This window comes from Ictidomys tridecemlineatus, chromosome 6 (genome assembly GCF_052094955.1).
Source record: "Ictidomys tridecemlineatus isolate mIctTri1 chromosome 6, mIctTri1.hap1, whole genome shotgun sequence".
NCBI lineage: Eukaryota > Metazoa > Chordata > Mammalia > Rodentia > Sciuridae > Ictidomys > Ictidomys tridecemlineatus.
The window spans coordinates 125,356,330-125,372,806 of NC_135482.1; the positions used below are offsets into that span (position 1 = coordinate 125,356,330).

The 16,477-nt window shown below is 38.4% G+C and overlaps 1 protein-coding gene across 3 annotated transcripts in view; it reads right to left on the reverse strand.

Annotated features, from left to right (window-relative positions):
• LOC144365029 (uncharacterized) overlaps positions 1–16,477 on the reverse strand; it is a 124,165-nt gene that overhangs the window by 107,202 nt on the left and 486 nt on the right. For all 3 annotated transcript variants that reach the window (XM_078015749.1, XM_078015747.1, XM_078015748.1), the window contains exon 2: positions 15,953–16,280. In XM_078015749.1, coding sequence (XP_077871875.1) covers positions 15,953–16,280 — 328 coding nt within the window. The remainder of the gene's footprint in view (positions 1–15,952; positions 16,281–16,477) is intronic.

A 16,477-nucleotide genomic window follows, 5' to 3' on the forward strand; every position in this document is an offset into this window, starting at 1 on the left:
CTTGTGAGGTCTTTTGTTCACAGTGATGGAAAAGGTGACTAAAACAACAAGGAAGGAAACTTTGGTAAAATAGCTAGTTCTAAATTAAAACTGAAAACTCAAGGAAGGCCAAAGTGTGGAAGGGAACTTTATGGGTACAGCAGTGGGCTTACATGGAGAGCCAGGTTAGTGGAATAGGCTCTGCTCATGTTCAAGGCCCACTATGGGATTTTCTCATCTATTCTGTTCTTTCGTCTTTGGCTTCTGCATGAACCTAAATAAACACAACCTTTATCTAGAGGGGTATGTTCACCATATGGCATGGGCCCAGTTATTAGTTTCAGAGAGAAACCAAGTGTTGAAATTGACTGTGGACATGGTGGTCTTCACAGCCTTTGAGGCAGATTGTTTACTCAGGGGGAGGAGCTGGCTGCAGGGAGGAGGCATTTGCCTCTGCTGCTGAATTTATATTCTCCAAACAACTCTGTTCAGCTTTCCTATAGCAAAGGAAATCTCCTTCCATATGATTTCCATCATATGACTATCTCGGCCCTTCTCCATGAAAGCCCCTCAGATGTTTGAAACAGGTACAAAACCATCCATCTTGTAGCCCAATTTATCCCTCTACACCTTGCTTTTATGCACCTATATACCCTGCCCCCTTCAATAGGTGTCTCCTCACAATCCTTTTATTTTATTAGAGTATAAAAATAATCAATGACTAATGTATAAAATCCAAAGATGTAATACTCTTAACTTCTTGAAGTTTGTTTTATCTATCTTAATTCCTCTTGTAGATTACTGATTGTAAAGTCGATTAGTGTGGTCTAGAAGTGTGTGGTCCAGCTGGAAAATTGAATGTGTGACATAGACAATATCAGGAGGACAAAAAGTAGTTGTTTGAATTAAACTGGGTGAAAATGACATTGAGCTGGCTGATGATAGATAAGTGGAGGAATAAGGTAAGCCTGGCCACAGAAGATGCTCAATGAACAAAAGAGGTAGAAAAAGATACATGTTGTTTAGAGAACGGTGTGAAGTCAGTCTGGCAAATGGGTTATATGAAGGAGACGAAAAAGATTTAACTATAGATCTAGTGGGGCAGGATTTATTTCTGTCCAAAAAGTTCTAGGAATACATGCCATTATTATATTTAAGGAAATGAATAGAATAAAATTTTTGTTGTTGCAATGTCATTCTGCTGGCAGGGTAGAAAAAGAATTGAAAGGAGCAAGCTGGGATCAAGAAGACGTCACTTAGGAGGTTATCACAGAGACAGAGTTTTGCCTGGATGATGATCATTTTTGATCAGGGTGGTGAATGCTGAAGTTTGGGGTGCCTATGATAATTTATTAAAATAAGACAACAATGAAATTTTCCTCTCATGAAATACTTCTACGAAGCACACAATTCTGTTTTTAGTATTTTATCCACAGACCTTCTTTCAAAATTGGAGTCAGTCCTCTCAAACACTGTCACTGTTTTGTCAACACAATTTTTGAAATATTCTATGTCCTCTAACACAAAATTTCCACAATATTCATACCATCTTCACCAGGAGCAGATTCTATCTCAAGAAACAAGTTCCTGTTCTCAACCATTAGTAGATACTCCTCAACCAATAATGTTTTATCATCAGATAACAGCAATTCAATCACAACTTCAGGCTTCACATCTAACTCTGTCTTTTACTATTTCCACCAGGTACTTTCTCCATGGGAAGTCCTGAACCTCTCATAGTCATCCATGGGGGTTGGAATCAAGTTCTTCCAAATCAATGTCAATGTTGATATTTTGACCTCCACCCATGAATCATGGATGATCTTAATGACAGAATGATGAATCCTTTCCAGAGTGTTTTCAATTTACTTCCCCCAGAGTCATCAGCAGAATCACTATCTAGGGTATCTGTAGCCTGACAAAATTTATTTCTTAAATCTTGAAATTTGAAACTACTCCCTGACCCATGGGCCACAGAATAAATTTCATGTTATTGGCCTGAACACAATATTAACCTCTCCATCAAAGCTCTTGGGCATTTTCAATGAGCAGCAACACTTTGAAAGGAATTTTTTTTTGTAAGCAGTAGGTCTCAACAGTGGGCTTATGACATTCAGCAAACCACTGTTGTAAACAGATGCACTGTCATTCAAGCTTTGTTGTTAATAAAATCAAAGTAAAGCAAGCTTATTATTGCAACCAGCTGGGCTGCCTCTCCCAACAAAATTGTGGGAGCTAAGGACAGCACTGCAACTTCTTGCAGCCCAGCTTTATAGCCCAAAAAGTTACACAAAGAGGGTTACAGATAACAAAGGAGCATAACACAAATGCTGGTTTACATTTTTGCTGGCACTGACATCAGAATTTTTGAAGGTCATTAGAGCCTCAGAGAAGGTCATTATCTGGCCAGGGAAGACCCGGATTTATGAGGCGTCTCTAAGGTTTAGGAGAGGGTTGTTATCTGGTCAGGGAAAATGGGGAATGGGTGAGTTCAAGGCATGAGCAGGCATTCCAAGCAGGTTTACAACATCAAATTATGGCCAGGCTATACAGACATCCTAATATTTTTACAGAAAACAGAAATGAATCCTTCATAACATGTGATAAGCTGGCTTCTGATCTAAAGAGAGAATTAGGCTATGTATATCAGCTCATATTGTATCTTTTCACATCATCTGGTATTATGTCAGCCATTTATAGATCTGTTTTTCTTACTACACTGTTAACTGGGAAAAAAATACAGATTTATTCAGCTATAATTCACACAGCATACAATTCACCCATTTAAAGTGAATAACTGAATGATTTATAGTATTGTCACAGATTTGTACAACCATCACCACAAACAACTTCTGAACATTTTTATCACCCCCATTGGGAATCCTATGCCCATTTGCACTCACTTCCTTTACTCCACCCCAAACTTGAGCAACTACTAATTAACTTTCTATATAGGTCTTCCTATCTAAACATTCCAAGTAGATTGAATTATCCAAATGTGATATTTGGTGTACATGTAATCTTTTGAAGGCAGAAACCAAGACTGATTCTTAGAAGAAGGAGTTAATGATAAGGACATGTAACATTAAAAAAAAAGAGAATTTGTTTGGAGTCAGACAGGTCTGAGTTAAAATAACAATTCAGTTTTTACTAGCTGTGTAACTCTGGGTAAGTCGCTTGATCCCTCTGCTCATTGATCAATACAATGTGGATAACAATATCCTTCTTAAAAGATTGTTGTAAGGGTAAGGAAGAGGATATAAAATGTTCCTGAAGAAGAGTTTGCTCAATAAACCGAAGTTGTTATTTGTACTTATTTGTACACCCAGAGCACATGGCACAATAGATCATAAGGTAGCTTTCTTTTGTTTCTCAGCCACTGTTCTTCCTCAGAAGAAAATTAATCTAGACAATACAGGGAAACAGTGAAGCCAATAAACAACGCTAGGATCTGAGATCAGAAGGAAGGCAGTTAGCCTTACTTCTGAAGATACTTAGAAAAATCAGCTCATCCATCTCAACTTCTAGTTTTCAGTTGCATATACTTATCATGTAGTATTCATTTCTGCTTTCCTTATGAGGGGACAGTAGAAGCCTGAATCACACCTGAAATTCTCCTTAAGACAGATGAGGAATACTATCTGAATCATGAGGAGAAAGAAGTATAGAACCCTTTCACAAAACACATGTTTATCCATAAGAAGGAAAATCCAATCATCATGACAATTAAATTACATCTAGAAATATCCAAATAAATTACAAACCTTCACCTTCTAACAATTCCCTCATAGAAAAGAAAGGTATTCACATACTAATTCAATTCCAAAACATAAACAGGAAACAAAGGGACAAAAGTCACAATAATAAGTTTGTTTGCATCAGACATCTAGTAGAGGATATATATATATAATTTAATTACGAGCCAGAAAGAAACTGAGTAGTATACCTTCAAATAAAAAGGGTATACAAGTAATTCAGTCCCTATGGGAAAAAAACACGACAGGATGCTTAAAGAAGAAAATATCTAATTTACAAAGGATAATAGTATAAGTTATAGGAGTTTTCTATAGGAATTAATTTAAAAAAATAGGAGTAAGATGGCCGCTGCGTACAGGGGTTGCTGAAGTGCTGAGTGTGGGGCTCTGAGCAGCGGCTTTAATCGAGATTTCACGCAGCTTGTTAGAGCTCCTATCACCATTAATCTGTAGTGGACCACCTTGCCAAGCAGCAGAAAAAACAAAGAGATTGAAAGAGAGACACTTTTCTACTCAGAGCCGCGGGCGCTCTGCGCCCATCTGCTGCCTCTTTCACCTCGCTACCGGTAGAGAAGCTGAATACTTAATCAGCAGCAGATTGTAAGTACCTGACAAAGAAAGCTCAGTACACCACCTTTTTTTTTTTTTTTTGAATATTTTCTATACAAGGAGAGTTAGTGGATTGGGATTGTTGGCTGGGCTGTGGTTTCGGGGCCGAAAATCCACTCTGCAGGAGCCGCCATTTGCTTCCTGCATGCTGTCTTAATGGCTCTGTCTACATGGTCCAGCTGTCGCACCTAGAGACAGGAACTGGGCTGTGTGCAGAGTCCTATCCTCCGAAGGCGGGACCACGACCCCGAACGCAGCTGTTGCTTGTTCCCTGCTGCACCTTTGGGCAGAAACTGTTCTGGGGTTGTTCGGCAGTCCCCTGCAAGGGGACCCGCGCTCTGGAGGGAGGGGCCGGAGAGCCGCAGCGGCAGCCGCTTGGACCCCAGGAGCCAGGCACCTAGCCGAGGAGCGACGGAGGTCCCGGCGTAGCTGCTAAGGCCGCGGACAAGCGCGGGGCCCAAGCGCAGCCCAGAGGTGGAGGCGACGGCAGCAGGGTTTCAGTTCTAGAAAAATGGACTAGAAACAGAAGCAGCAGTTTGTATAATCACAAGATCTTGCTTATGCCAGGAAACTGTAAGGGTAACATAAATATCATTGAGATGGTCTAACATGGCAGCAGGCACGGAGAGATCAAGTCCCTGACCTCTTCAACTGCGCGGACATAGGGAGCTCTAAATTATCTAAAGCCTGCTTGCTCAAGATCACTAGGCAAAGCTGAGCTGACGTGGAGCTAAGGCGTACAGCCTGGGCCCCTCAGAAAACACACACTGAGCACGAATCAGCTGCATGCAAGCTCTGGGTCGCCTGCTTCTTGTGTCTCAGCACTAACGATCCCACTGAAATAAATAGTCCCACCTGAACTCACAGATGTAAAAACCAACTGAGCACCATAGCCGGACCCAGGGAATCAGGAGGGACGTGGGACCTGCAGCGCAGAACTCCCGGCTATTGCTTCCACCAGTGCTAACAACAGAGGTCCCTTGCACCAGATACCAGGGGAGTTGCTACCTGAGGGCAAACAAGTTCGCTGGGGCCCTCAGCCCCAAGCCATACAAACTTGGGGTCTGAGGGAGGCAAACAGAAAGGGTGTGGCCAGGCATCCATGAAAACAGAGCTCCCAGGAGCAGCAGACCCAGCGTGTAGCCAGTATTGTGGTAAGCGTCACAGGCGAGCGGGGCCTGGATTGAGGAACCACAAGAGAAGGCCCTACGCACTCAGGATTGGAGACCTGCACAGTCTGGGAAGAAGAGCTGAGACACAGTGATTGGTTCCCACCTATCAAGAAGAGAAGCCTGGCCCAGTGGGCATAGCTCCACCTACTGGAAGAGAAGTTAATCGAGCTCTATGACTGCATTTATTATTATTATTATTTTTTAATAATTATTAGTAGTACTTTTTTATTTTTTTATTTTTTTTATTTTTTTAATTTTTACTTTTTTTATTTTTTGTTGTTGATTTAGTTGTTGTTCTTTAACTTTCTTATTAATGGTTTCAATTTTTTAATTCTTTTTATTCTATTATGGTTACTATTATTTTTTAAACTTTAAGTTCCATTTTTTATTATCACTATAATTTTTTTGTTTTAAATTTTTAATTTTTCATTTTTTCTTTCTTTCTTTTCACTTTTTTCTTCTGTCTTTTCATTTCTTTTCAATTTTCTTACTTCCCCTTTCCTGAATTCTACCTGCCTACACTCATTCTCTTTAGTGACTTCTTCCCTTTCCTTCTAATATCTCTCCTCCCAAGCATCAAATAAATTTATAAGAGTAAACAGTAACTCAGCAGTCAAACAGAACAAGAAGTAACATGAGCATAAAAAAGCAAGGAAGAAAAGGAGTACAAACAATGAAGGACAGCCTAAATATTCAGGAGGACTTAGAGTCATCAGAAAAATGGCCATATAAAGAACTCAAGGAACACCTTAGACAGATGGAAAAGAACCTTAAAGATCACATTGAAAGTGAATTACAGTAACAGATAAAAGAAGAAGTTAAGCATCTTTATCAGGAAATAGAGATTATTAAAAAAAATCAAACAGTAATTCTAGAAATGAAGGAAACGATAAACCAAATTAAAAACTCATTCGAGAGTATCACCAACAGAGTGGAGCAAGTAGAAGCCAGAACGTCAGATAATGAAGACAAAATATATCATCTTGAAAGGAGTCTAGCCAACTCAGATAGGCTGGTAAAAAATCAAGAGAAAAACATCCAAGAGATTTGGGATAATATAAATAAAATAAATTTATGAGTCATCGGGATAGAAGAAGGCACAGAGATTAATACCAAGGGAATGAGTAACCTGCTAAATGAAATAATTACAGAAAACTTTCCAGAAATAAAAAAAGGAAACAGATATACAAATTGTAGATGCATACAGGACACCGAGCACACAAAATCTCAGTAGACCAATGCCAAGACACATTGTTATGAAGATATCCAACATACAGAACAAAGAGAAAATATTAAAAGCTACAAGAGAAAAGAGGCAGATTACATTTAGGGGTAAACCAATAAGGTTAAAAACGGATTTTTCATCACAGACGCTGAAAGCGAGAAGATCCTGGAACAACGTATTTCAAACACTGAAAGACAATGGATGCCAACCAAGAATTTTGTATCCAGCAAAATTAAGCTTCAGGTACGACAACGAAATAAAAATCTTTCAGGATAAACAAAAGCTAAAAGAATTCGTAGCCAGAAAACCAGCATTGCAAAGCGTCTTGAGCAAAACATTACATGAGGAAGAAATGAACAACAATAACCAAAACCATCAGTGGGAAGTGCCTCTATAAAGCCAGAGGGCGGGGGGAAAGTTAATCTAAGAGAAACAAACTAAAAGAAGATAAATAATCAAACATGGCTGGAAGTACAAACCATACATCAATAGTAACTCTAAACGTTAATGGCTTAAACTCTCCAATAAAGCGACATAGGCTGGTAACATGGATTAAAAAAACAAATCCAACAATATGCTGCCTCAAGGAGACACATCTGATTGGAAAAGACATACACAGGCTGAAGGTGAAAGGTTGGGAAAAATATACCATGCACATGGTCCTCGCAAGCAGGCAGGAGTGGCCATCGTCATATGGAATACAATCGACTTCAAGACTAAATTAATCAAAAGGGATAAGGAAGGTCATTATATACTGTTAAAAGGAACCATTCACCAACAAGACATAACAATTATCAATATTTATGCACCAAATAATGGGGCTGTGACGTTCATGAAAGAAATTCTCCTCAAGTTCAAGAATCAAATAGACCACAATACAATAATTATGGGTGACTTCAACACACCTCTCTCACCATTGGACAGATCTTCCAAACAAAATTTGAATAAAGAAACTATAGAACTCAATATCACAATCAACAACCTAGACTTAACTGACATATATAGAATATATCATCCAACATCAAGTGGCTATACTTTTTTTTCAACAGCACATGGATCCTTCTCAAAAATAGACCATATATTATGTCATAGGGCATCCCTCAGTAAATATACAGGGGTGGAGATAATACCATGCATGTTATCTGATCATAATGGAATGAAAATGGAAATCAATGATAAAAGAAGGAAGGAAAAATCCTACATCACATGGAAAATGAACAATATGTTACTGAATGATCAATGGGTTACAGAAGACATAAAGGAGGAAATCAAAAAATTCTTAGAGATAAATGAAAACACAGACACAACATATCGGAATCTATGGGACACAATGAAAGCAGTTTTAAGAGGGAAATTCATCGCCTGGAGGTCATACCTCAAAAAAAGGAAAAACCAACAAATAAATGAGCTCACACTCCATCTCAAATACCTAGAAAAGGAAGAGCAAAACAACAGCAAATGTAGCAGAAGGCAAGAAATAATTAAAATCAGAGCGGTAATCAACGAAATTGAAACAAAAGAAACTATTGAAAAAATTAACAAAACTAAAAGTTCATTCTTTGAAAAAATAAATAAGATCGACAGACCCCTAGCCATGCTAATGAAGAGAAGAAGAGAGAGAACTCAAATTACTAACATACGGGATGAAAAAGGCAATATTTTACAACAGACACAACAGAAATACAGAAGACAATTAGAAATTATTTTGAAAACCTATATTCCAATAAAATAGAGGATAGTGAACACATCGATAAATTCCTTAAGTCATATGATTTGCCCAGACTGAGTCAGGAGGATACCCACAACTTAAACAGACCAATATCAATAGATGAAATAGAAGAAGCAATCAAAAGACTTCCAACCAAGAAAAGCCCAGGACCGGATGGGTATACAGCGGAGTTTTACAAAACCTTTAAAGAAGAATTAATACCAATACTTTTCAAGTTATTTCAGGAAATAGAAAAAGAGGGAGCTCTGCCAAATTCATTCTATGAGGCCAACATCACCCTGATTCCGAAACCAGACAAAGACACCTCAAAGAAAGAAAACTACAGACCAATATCTCTGATGAACCTAGATGCAAAAATCCTCAATAAAATTCTGGCGAATCGGATACAAAAGCACATCAAAAGAATTGTACACCATGATCAAGTAGGATTCATCCCTGGGATGCAAAGATGGTTCAATATACAGAAATCAATAAATGTTATTCACCACATCAATAGACTTAAAGATAAGAACCATATGATCATCTCAATAGACGCAGAGAAAGCATTCGACAAAGTACAGCATCCCTTTATGTTCAAAACACTAGAAAAACTAGGGATAACAAGAACTTACCTCGACATTGTAAAAGCTATTTATGCCAAGCCTCAGGCTAGCATCATTCTCAATGGAGAAAAATTGGAGGCATTCCCCCTAAAATCTGGAACAAGACAGGGATGCCCTCTATCACCACTTCTATTCAATATAGTTCTCGAAACACTGGCCAGAGCAATTAGACAGACGAAAGAAATTAAAGGCATAAAAATAGGAAAAGAAGAACTTAAATTATCACTATTTGCGGATGACATGATTCTATACCTAGAAGAACCAAAAGGGTCTACAAAAAAACTATTAGAACTAATAAATGAATTCAGCAAAGTGGCAGGATATAAAATTAACACGCATAAATCAAAGGCATTTCTGTATATCAGCGACAAAACTTCTGAAACGGAAATGAGGAAAAACACTCCATTCACAATATCCTCAAAAAAAATAAAATACTTGGGAATCAACCTAACAAAAGAGGTGAAAGATCTATACAATAAAAACTACAAAACCCTAAAGAGAGAAGTAGAAGAAGATCTTAGAAGATGGAAAAATATACCCTGTTCATGGATAGGCAGAACTAACATCATCAAAATGACGATATTACCAAAAGTTCTCTATAGGTTTAATGCAATCCCAATCAAAATCCCAACAGCATTTCTTGTAGAAATAGATAAAGCAACCATGAAATTCATATGGAAAAATAAAAGACCCAGAATAGCAAAAGCAATTCTAAGCAGGAAGCGTGAATCAGGCGGTATAGCGATACCAGATTTCAAACTATATTACAGAGCAATAGTAACAAAGACAGCATGGTACTGGTACCAAAACTGGCGGGTGGACCAATGGTACAGAATAGAGGACACAGAGACTAATCCACAAAGCTACAACTATCTTATATTTGATAAAGGAGCTAAAAGCATGCAATGGAGAAAGGATAGCATCTTCAACAAATGGTGCTGGGAAAACTGGAAATCCATTTGCAACAAAATGAATCTGAATCCCCTCCTCTCGCCATGCACAAAAGTTAACTCAAAGTGGATCAAGGAGCTAGATATCAAATCAGAGACTCTGTGTCTGATAGAAGAAAAAGTTGGCTCCGATCTACATATTGTGGGGTCGGGTTCCAAATTCCTTAACAGGACACCCATAGCACAAGAGTTAATAACAAGAATCAATAAATGGGACTTACTTAAACTGAAAAGTTTTTTCTCAGCAAGAGAAAAAACAATAAGAGAGGTAAATAGGGAGCCTACATCATGGGAACAAATTTTTACTCCTCACACTTCAGATAGAGCCCTAATATCCAGAGTATACAAAGAACTCAAAAAATTAAACAATAAGAAAACAAATAACCCAATCAACAAATGGGCCAAAGACCTGAACAGACACTTCTCAGAGGAGGACATACAATCAATCAACAAATACATGAAAAAATGCTCACCTTCTCTAGCAGTCAGAGAAATGCAAATCAAAACCACCCTAAGATACCATCTCACTCCAGTAAGATTGGCAGCCATTATGAACTCAAACAACAACAAGTGCTGGCGAGGATGTGGGGAAAATGTACTCTTGTACATTGCTGGTGGGACTGCAAACTAGTGCAGCCAATTTGAAAAGCAGTATGGAGATTCCTGGGAAAGCTGGGAATGGAACCACCACTTGACCCTGCTATTGCCCTTCTCGGACTATTCCCTGAAGACCTTAAAAGAGCATACTACAGGGATACTGCCACATCGATGTTCATAGCGGCACAATTCACAATTGCTAGACTGTGGAACCAACCCAGATGCCCTTCAATAGATGAATGGATAAAAAAAATGTGGCATTTATACACCATGGAATATTACGCAGCACTAAAAAATGACAAAATCATGGATTTTGCAGGGAAATGGATGGCAATCGAGCAGATTATGCTTAGTGAAGCTAGCCAATCCCTAAAAAACAAATACCAAATGTCATCTTTGGAGAACAACCAAGATCAGAGCAGGGAGGAAGAGCAGGAAGGAAAGATCAACATTAAACAGATACACTAGGTGGGAGGGAAAGGGAGAGAAAAGGGAAATTGCATGGTAATGGAGGGAGACGCTCATTGTTATACAAAATCACACATAAGAGGTTGCCAGGGGAATGGGTAAATAAACAAGGAGAGAAATGAAATACAGTAGATGGGGTAGAGAGACAAGATGGGAGGGGAGGGGAGGGGGGATAGTAGAGGATAGGAAAGGGAGCAGAATACAACAGTTACTAATAGGGCATTATGTAAAAATGTGGACATGTAACAGATGTGATTCTGCAATCGGTATTTGGGGTAAAAACGGGAGTTCATAACCAACTTGAATCTAATGTATGAAACATGATATGTCAAAAGCTTTGTAATGTTTTGAACAACTAATAAAAAAAATTAAAAAAAATTAAAAAATAAAAAAAATAAAAAAATAATAATCCTACAAATTATGGCAAGAATTTAAAAAATATTTATTCAGAAGAGATAATGTAGCAATTGACTATTACAGTAACTTGAATTAATAAATTCCAGCCCATTAAGTAGGCTGAAGAAATTTTCAAACATAGCCATGAGGCAGGATCCATTATTAGGACAGAAATAAGCTGAGCATTTCTACATGAAATGGATCTTGCTCTTTAATTTACCCTTTCCCACACTTTTCAAAAACTTTTCTGATAACAAAATTTAAGTTGACCTTCTAATCCAAAGAAAGAGGGCCAGTAAGTTTTTCCATTCACTTGTTTCTCTCAAAATCAGACAGAAAAAGATAAACAGTAAATACATATCAGTTTTTAATATATCTAGTTCCTTATGTTGGTGGTCTGCTCACATGTGTTCATGAACAAGTCACTCTAAAACCTCATGCCATCTCCTCTCCTCCCTTTGTGAAAAGAAATGCTCTGTCAAGGCAGAAAAACTTGAGACCTTGTTTCTGGTTTACCATATAACCTAGCTATCACACTTCTGAGTATATCTCCAAAGGAAACCAAATCAGTGTATGAAGGTGATATCTGAACTCCCATGCTATTGTAGCACTGCCCACAATAGACAAGATACAGATCAACAGATGTGTGTCCAGCAGCAGATAAATGGGTTTAGAAAATCTGTTATATGTTATTATGTAATCTATAATTATGTATTGTTATTATGTGGAATATTATTCAGCCATAAAAATAATTAAATTCCATCATTTGGAGCAAAATGGATTAAACAGGAAGACATTATGCTAAGTGAAATAAACCGGATGCAGAAGGACAAATACTGCACATTCTCACTCTTAAGTAGAAGTAAAAAAAGCTGATCTCCAAGAAGTTGGTTAATCGGTACAACAATAGTTACCCAATGATAATAATCCCAATCCAGCTCCAGGACTTGGCCACCAAGGAGGGGAAGCAATGTTTACATTTTGACTCGGCTTCTATTTGCATAAGAAACTTTCTTATACTAAGACAGATGTTTAATACTGAGCATCTCTGAAAATGGTCCTTCAAGCTCTAACAAGCTTAGGAACTACATGGGGGGAAGAAAGAGGAAACTGAAGGGGCAAGATATTGGCATTCAGTATTACCCTAATCATACCTAGACTGAATCAACATCCAGAAGCGAAACAACCAACAAGAAACTCACTGTAGAAAATGAACAGAATACAAATCTCCTCTCCTGTAAAATGATGGAATAGAAAAATTCTTATTCACAAGTTTCTGGGTCCTCTCTAACATTCACAATGACCTAGGTACTTATCCCATCATTGAGTGTCTACATCAACTTTCTGTTGCTGTCAAACCACACAAAATCAAAACTTAGGGCTTGGATTAGTTTTTATGCTTTTTAACATTTCCCAGGAGTTTTGTTTCAAATGCCAAAAGTCTGCTCCCCAGGCTAGTAATCATTAGAAACCTGCCCTATCTTTGGCTTTTCCATTGACTTGTTACTTGACCCAGATGAGTGGATATTTTTAAATTTTTCTAGTTTCTCTTTCTTGAGATAGGAATGATAATATAGTATCTATCATTTGCCTTTAAAGGGTATGGTAAATGTTCTTCAATCTTATGGATATTCTTCTGAACAAATATGAAAAGGCATTTTATATTCAAATATTATGACACACACTAATACGATATTGAAATAAAACATTAAAGTAATAGCTCCATGGCATTAGCTAACAGAGGTGGTAGTCATGAATATACATACATTCTAACCATCAGGCACCTTATAACTGCCCAAGTTCCTTTTCTTCTTTGGAATGAAGAAGCCAAGGGTCCATTCAATGTATTCCTTAGTCATCAAAATATTTTATATTCCACCAAAAGACTGTTGCCTGTGACTCAGGTATTTTAAAAACTGATCAAGGTATCCTCTAGTATCTAACATCTCTATTTGCCTTAGATAGGTATATAAATCAGACTTGCTACTTATTATTATAAAGGTTAGTTTGATGTGAAATCTAAGTCAAAGGAGCAGAATTATGGAGAAATGGAAAATATATTTAATCCATTCTACATGCATTGTCATGGGGCTCAATTCACCAAGAATTGTTGTGGCCTTAAAAATACAAGGATCTCAGTAAAAGTGAGGTATGAGATAGGATGACCTCTGTGCTTACCTTGTTAAGACAGCTGTAAGGAATGACAGGAAGGATTTTAGAACTTAAACCCTCTCAAAAAACTTCAATTTCAATTTTGTCTGTTATATAATATTAAACAAATTATTTAATTGCTCTGAGGTTTCTTATGTATAAAATGGGAACAAAATTGCTTTTATTGCAGTCATCAAATCAAACACTCATTTGTTTATATTGTTCATTTGTAGCTCTGCCTCTGAGTTTTCTTGAGGGTAGGGACTAGTCTTATTCATTTCTATACCTTGAATACCTAACACAGTGCTCAATACAAAAAAAAAAAACACTCTGTTAAATTGTATTGAATCAACTATACGTACTATTACAGCTCTTTGATAACACACTGCATAATATTTTTCTAAAGATAAAAATGCCTGTTATAAACTCAGATTATATGGCACATTAGATTACTGCTCAGTAAATCTTTACCATGACCTTCTCCTCAAGGAGAAATTCTCCTACCCCTTGAATATATGCTTGGCTATGTGCCTTGCTTTGGCTAATAGGATTTTAGTGGCCATGAGTAGAGGCTTGTCTTGGGATTGCTCTCTTAAATTCCTGCCTTCCACCAAGAAAGGAGCATGCTACGGGGTAGCCCCTAGTCCTGAATGGTGGGAGATGCCAGGAGGCCTTCCTGAAGCCAGATTGGATCAGCCAATCTTCAACTGACTTAGATGTGTCAGGCAGAAATAGTACTCTATGCCACTGTTTTGGAGGGTTTGCTAGACAACATTACTGAAGTACACTTGATTAATAAAGATGGTGTTTGATTAAAGAATGTGCATCATTTTCTATAGTATTACTTCTAAAACTGGACTATAATTTTAATCCAATGGGTCCATTTTCGAGGTCAACTCAGTAGATTACCTAATTATTGTAAATGTGTTATTTGTTTTTCAAGTAGTATAATGAAGCACCTCTAGGTGCATCTCCTTTATGATCATCCAGTGATGAGACCACCAGTTCATACTGGAAAGTTTAGGTCCAAAAGTCACTATGGCAGACATTCACTTTTAGTAGAATCCCAGGAGCAAGTCATGATTTGTTTTCTCAAAAGGAAAACAATGACTTTATAAAGTGGTCTGAGCCTTGTTCTAAAATCCTAGGGACCCATACTGATTCTGTCATCTGGACTTGCTGCAGGCTCTATTCATATTCCTCATCCACTCTGGATACTCAAGCCCCTTGCTGTCCACTGGTTTAGAAAAGCTTAAATAGCATAGCCTCTTATACTGAAGTCTGGCCAACCCTGGAGTTTGTTTTCATTTGTCTTGCACTAGGCTCCACTGGAAACATTTTTGGATGGTGATTAAATGAGTCAGAGAAGATCTAATTCAGTTCATCTTGCTTCAAAAAACAATGCAATCAAGCAACTGCACATAATCAACTGGAAACATAAGAGAAATTTTTATATATAGATAGTTCTAGAACCAACTTCTCACTGTTTAAGTGAACACAAAATACAGGTTCAGGTGATAAATATTAAAAAAAAAAATCAGCCTAACTTTTCAACCTAGTGAACTTTGAACATTTTAAAAGACACAACTTTCAAAAATATCAATTCCAATGATCCTTTAAAAGTAAAGAAAAATGAATACTATAAGGAAGCCATTAGAACCCTGGGAGAAGGAAAAGCAAAGACAATACACTGAAAAGTGCCTTTGGGAAAGGTCAAACCAGCTTTGTCCTGTTTAACCTCTCAACTAGATAAAAGAACTAGCTGTAAGAATCACAGCATTGTTCCAGTGCTAGAAAAGGAAAGTTTGGTAAAGGATACGCAAAAAGAAACAACAGGAATTCAATAGAATTTACCCTAGAAGTGACAGAAAAAAAAAAGTCAATTCTAACACTTAGAAATCAGTTTTTGATAGAGTCCCAGGCCTTCCAACAGTTTTAGATAAACCTAACTTTTAAAATCAAAATATATCAAATGGCTAGCCTCTCCCTGACAGTCAAAATGTCACGTTCCATTCTGCATTTGATTTTAAAAGCAAAAATAAGCCTTTCTAATTTTCAGTTTTTGAAAACTCAGATTCATTGCTGAAAGTAAACCACCAAATTAAAAATTAATGGCCAAATAAGAAAGGATTCCTATTCACCCAATAGCGAACAAGAAAATGACATGCTCCCATTCATCCCTAAACCTTCGCATAGTTTCTTAATAATTAAGAACTCTGCTCATCACTAGGGAACTATTCCTTGCAAAGGCCAAAATCGCCATTCCCCCTAAATACCAAAGACAAGAGAGGGAACCCTTGTGCATTCCTAGAAGCTCACCCAGGCAGATCGAGGGTCAGACGCCATGGCTCCATTCCCAGCATAGGGGCAGCCCGGGGGATGATCCATCCAAGTCCAGCGGTTCCAGGTCGCTCAGTCCTTTCCTCTGGTCCTGCAGCGCGCCACTGGCTAGCTGCCCCAACCGCTCTCCCAGCACAAGGAGAGCATGGCCTGGCCTCCAAGGCCGGGGACCTTGAGTACCGAAGCCCAAGGGAGGAGGCCCACAACCGCCACACACGAGGGCACCACGAGGGCGCTCCGAGGTCCGGTAGGACTCGACCCCCTCGGCAGTGGGCACGCGGGGGCTGGGCCACGTGCGGGAGACCACCTGCGAACCAAGAGGAATGGCTGGATGAGAAGGTCCTAGACGCGAAATGGCCCGGAACAATCGTTCGTGGGCCAGGAGTAAAGGACCAATCGCAACCTGCGGCCAGGAATGCGGACAGCTGTCTCGCTTTCGGGTACCGCGCGCTGACCACTGTGGAGGTTGAAGAGGACTGAGGGTGCGGGAGAGGAGGGCTGCCG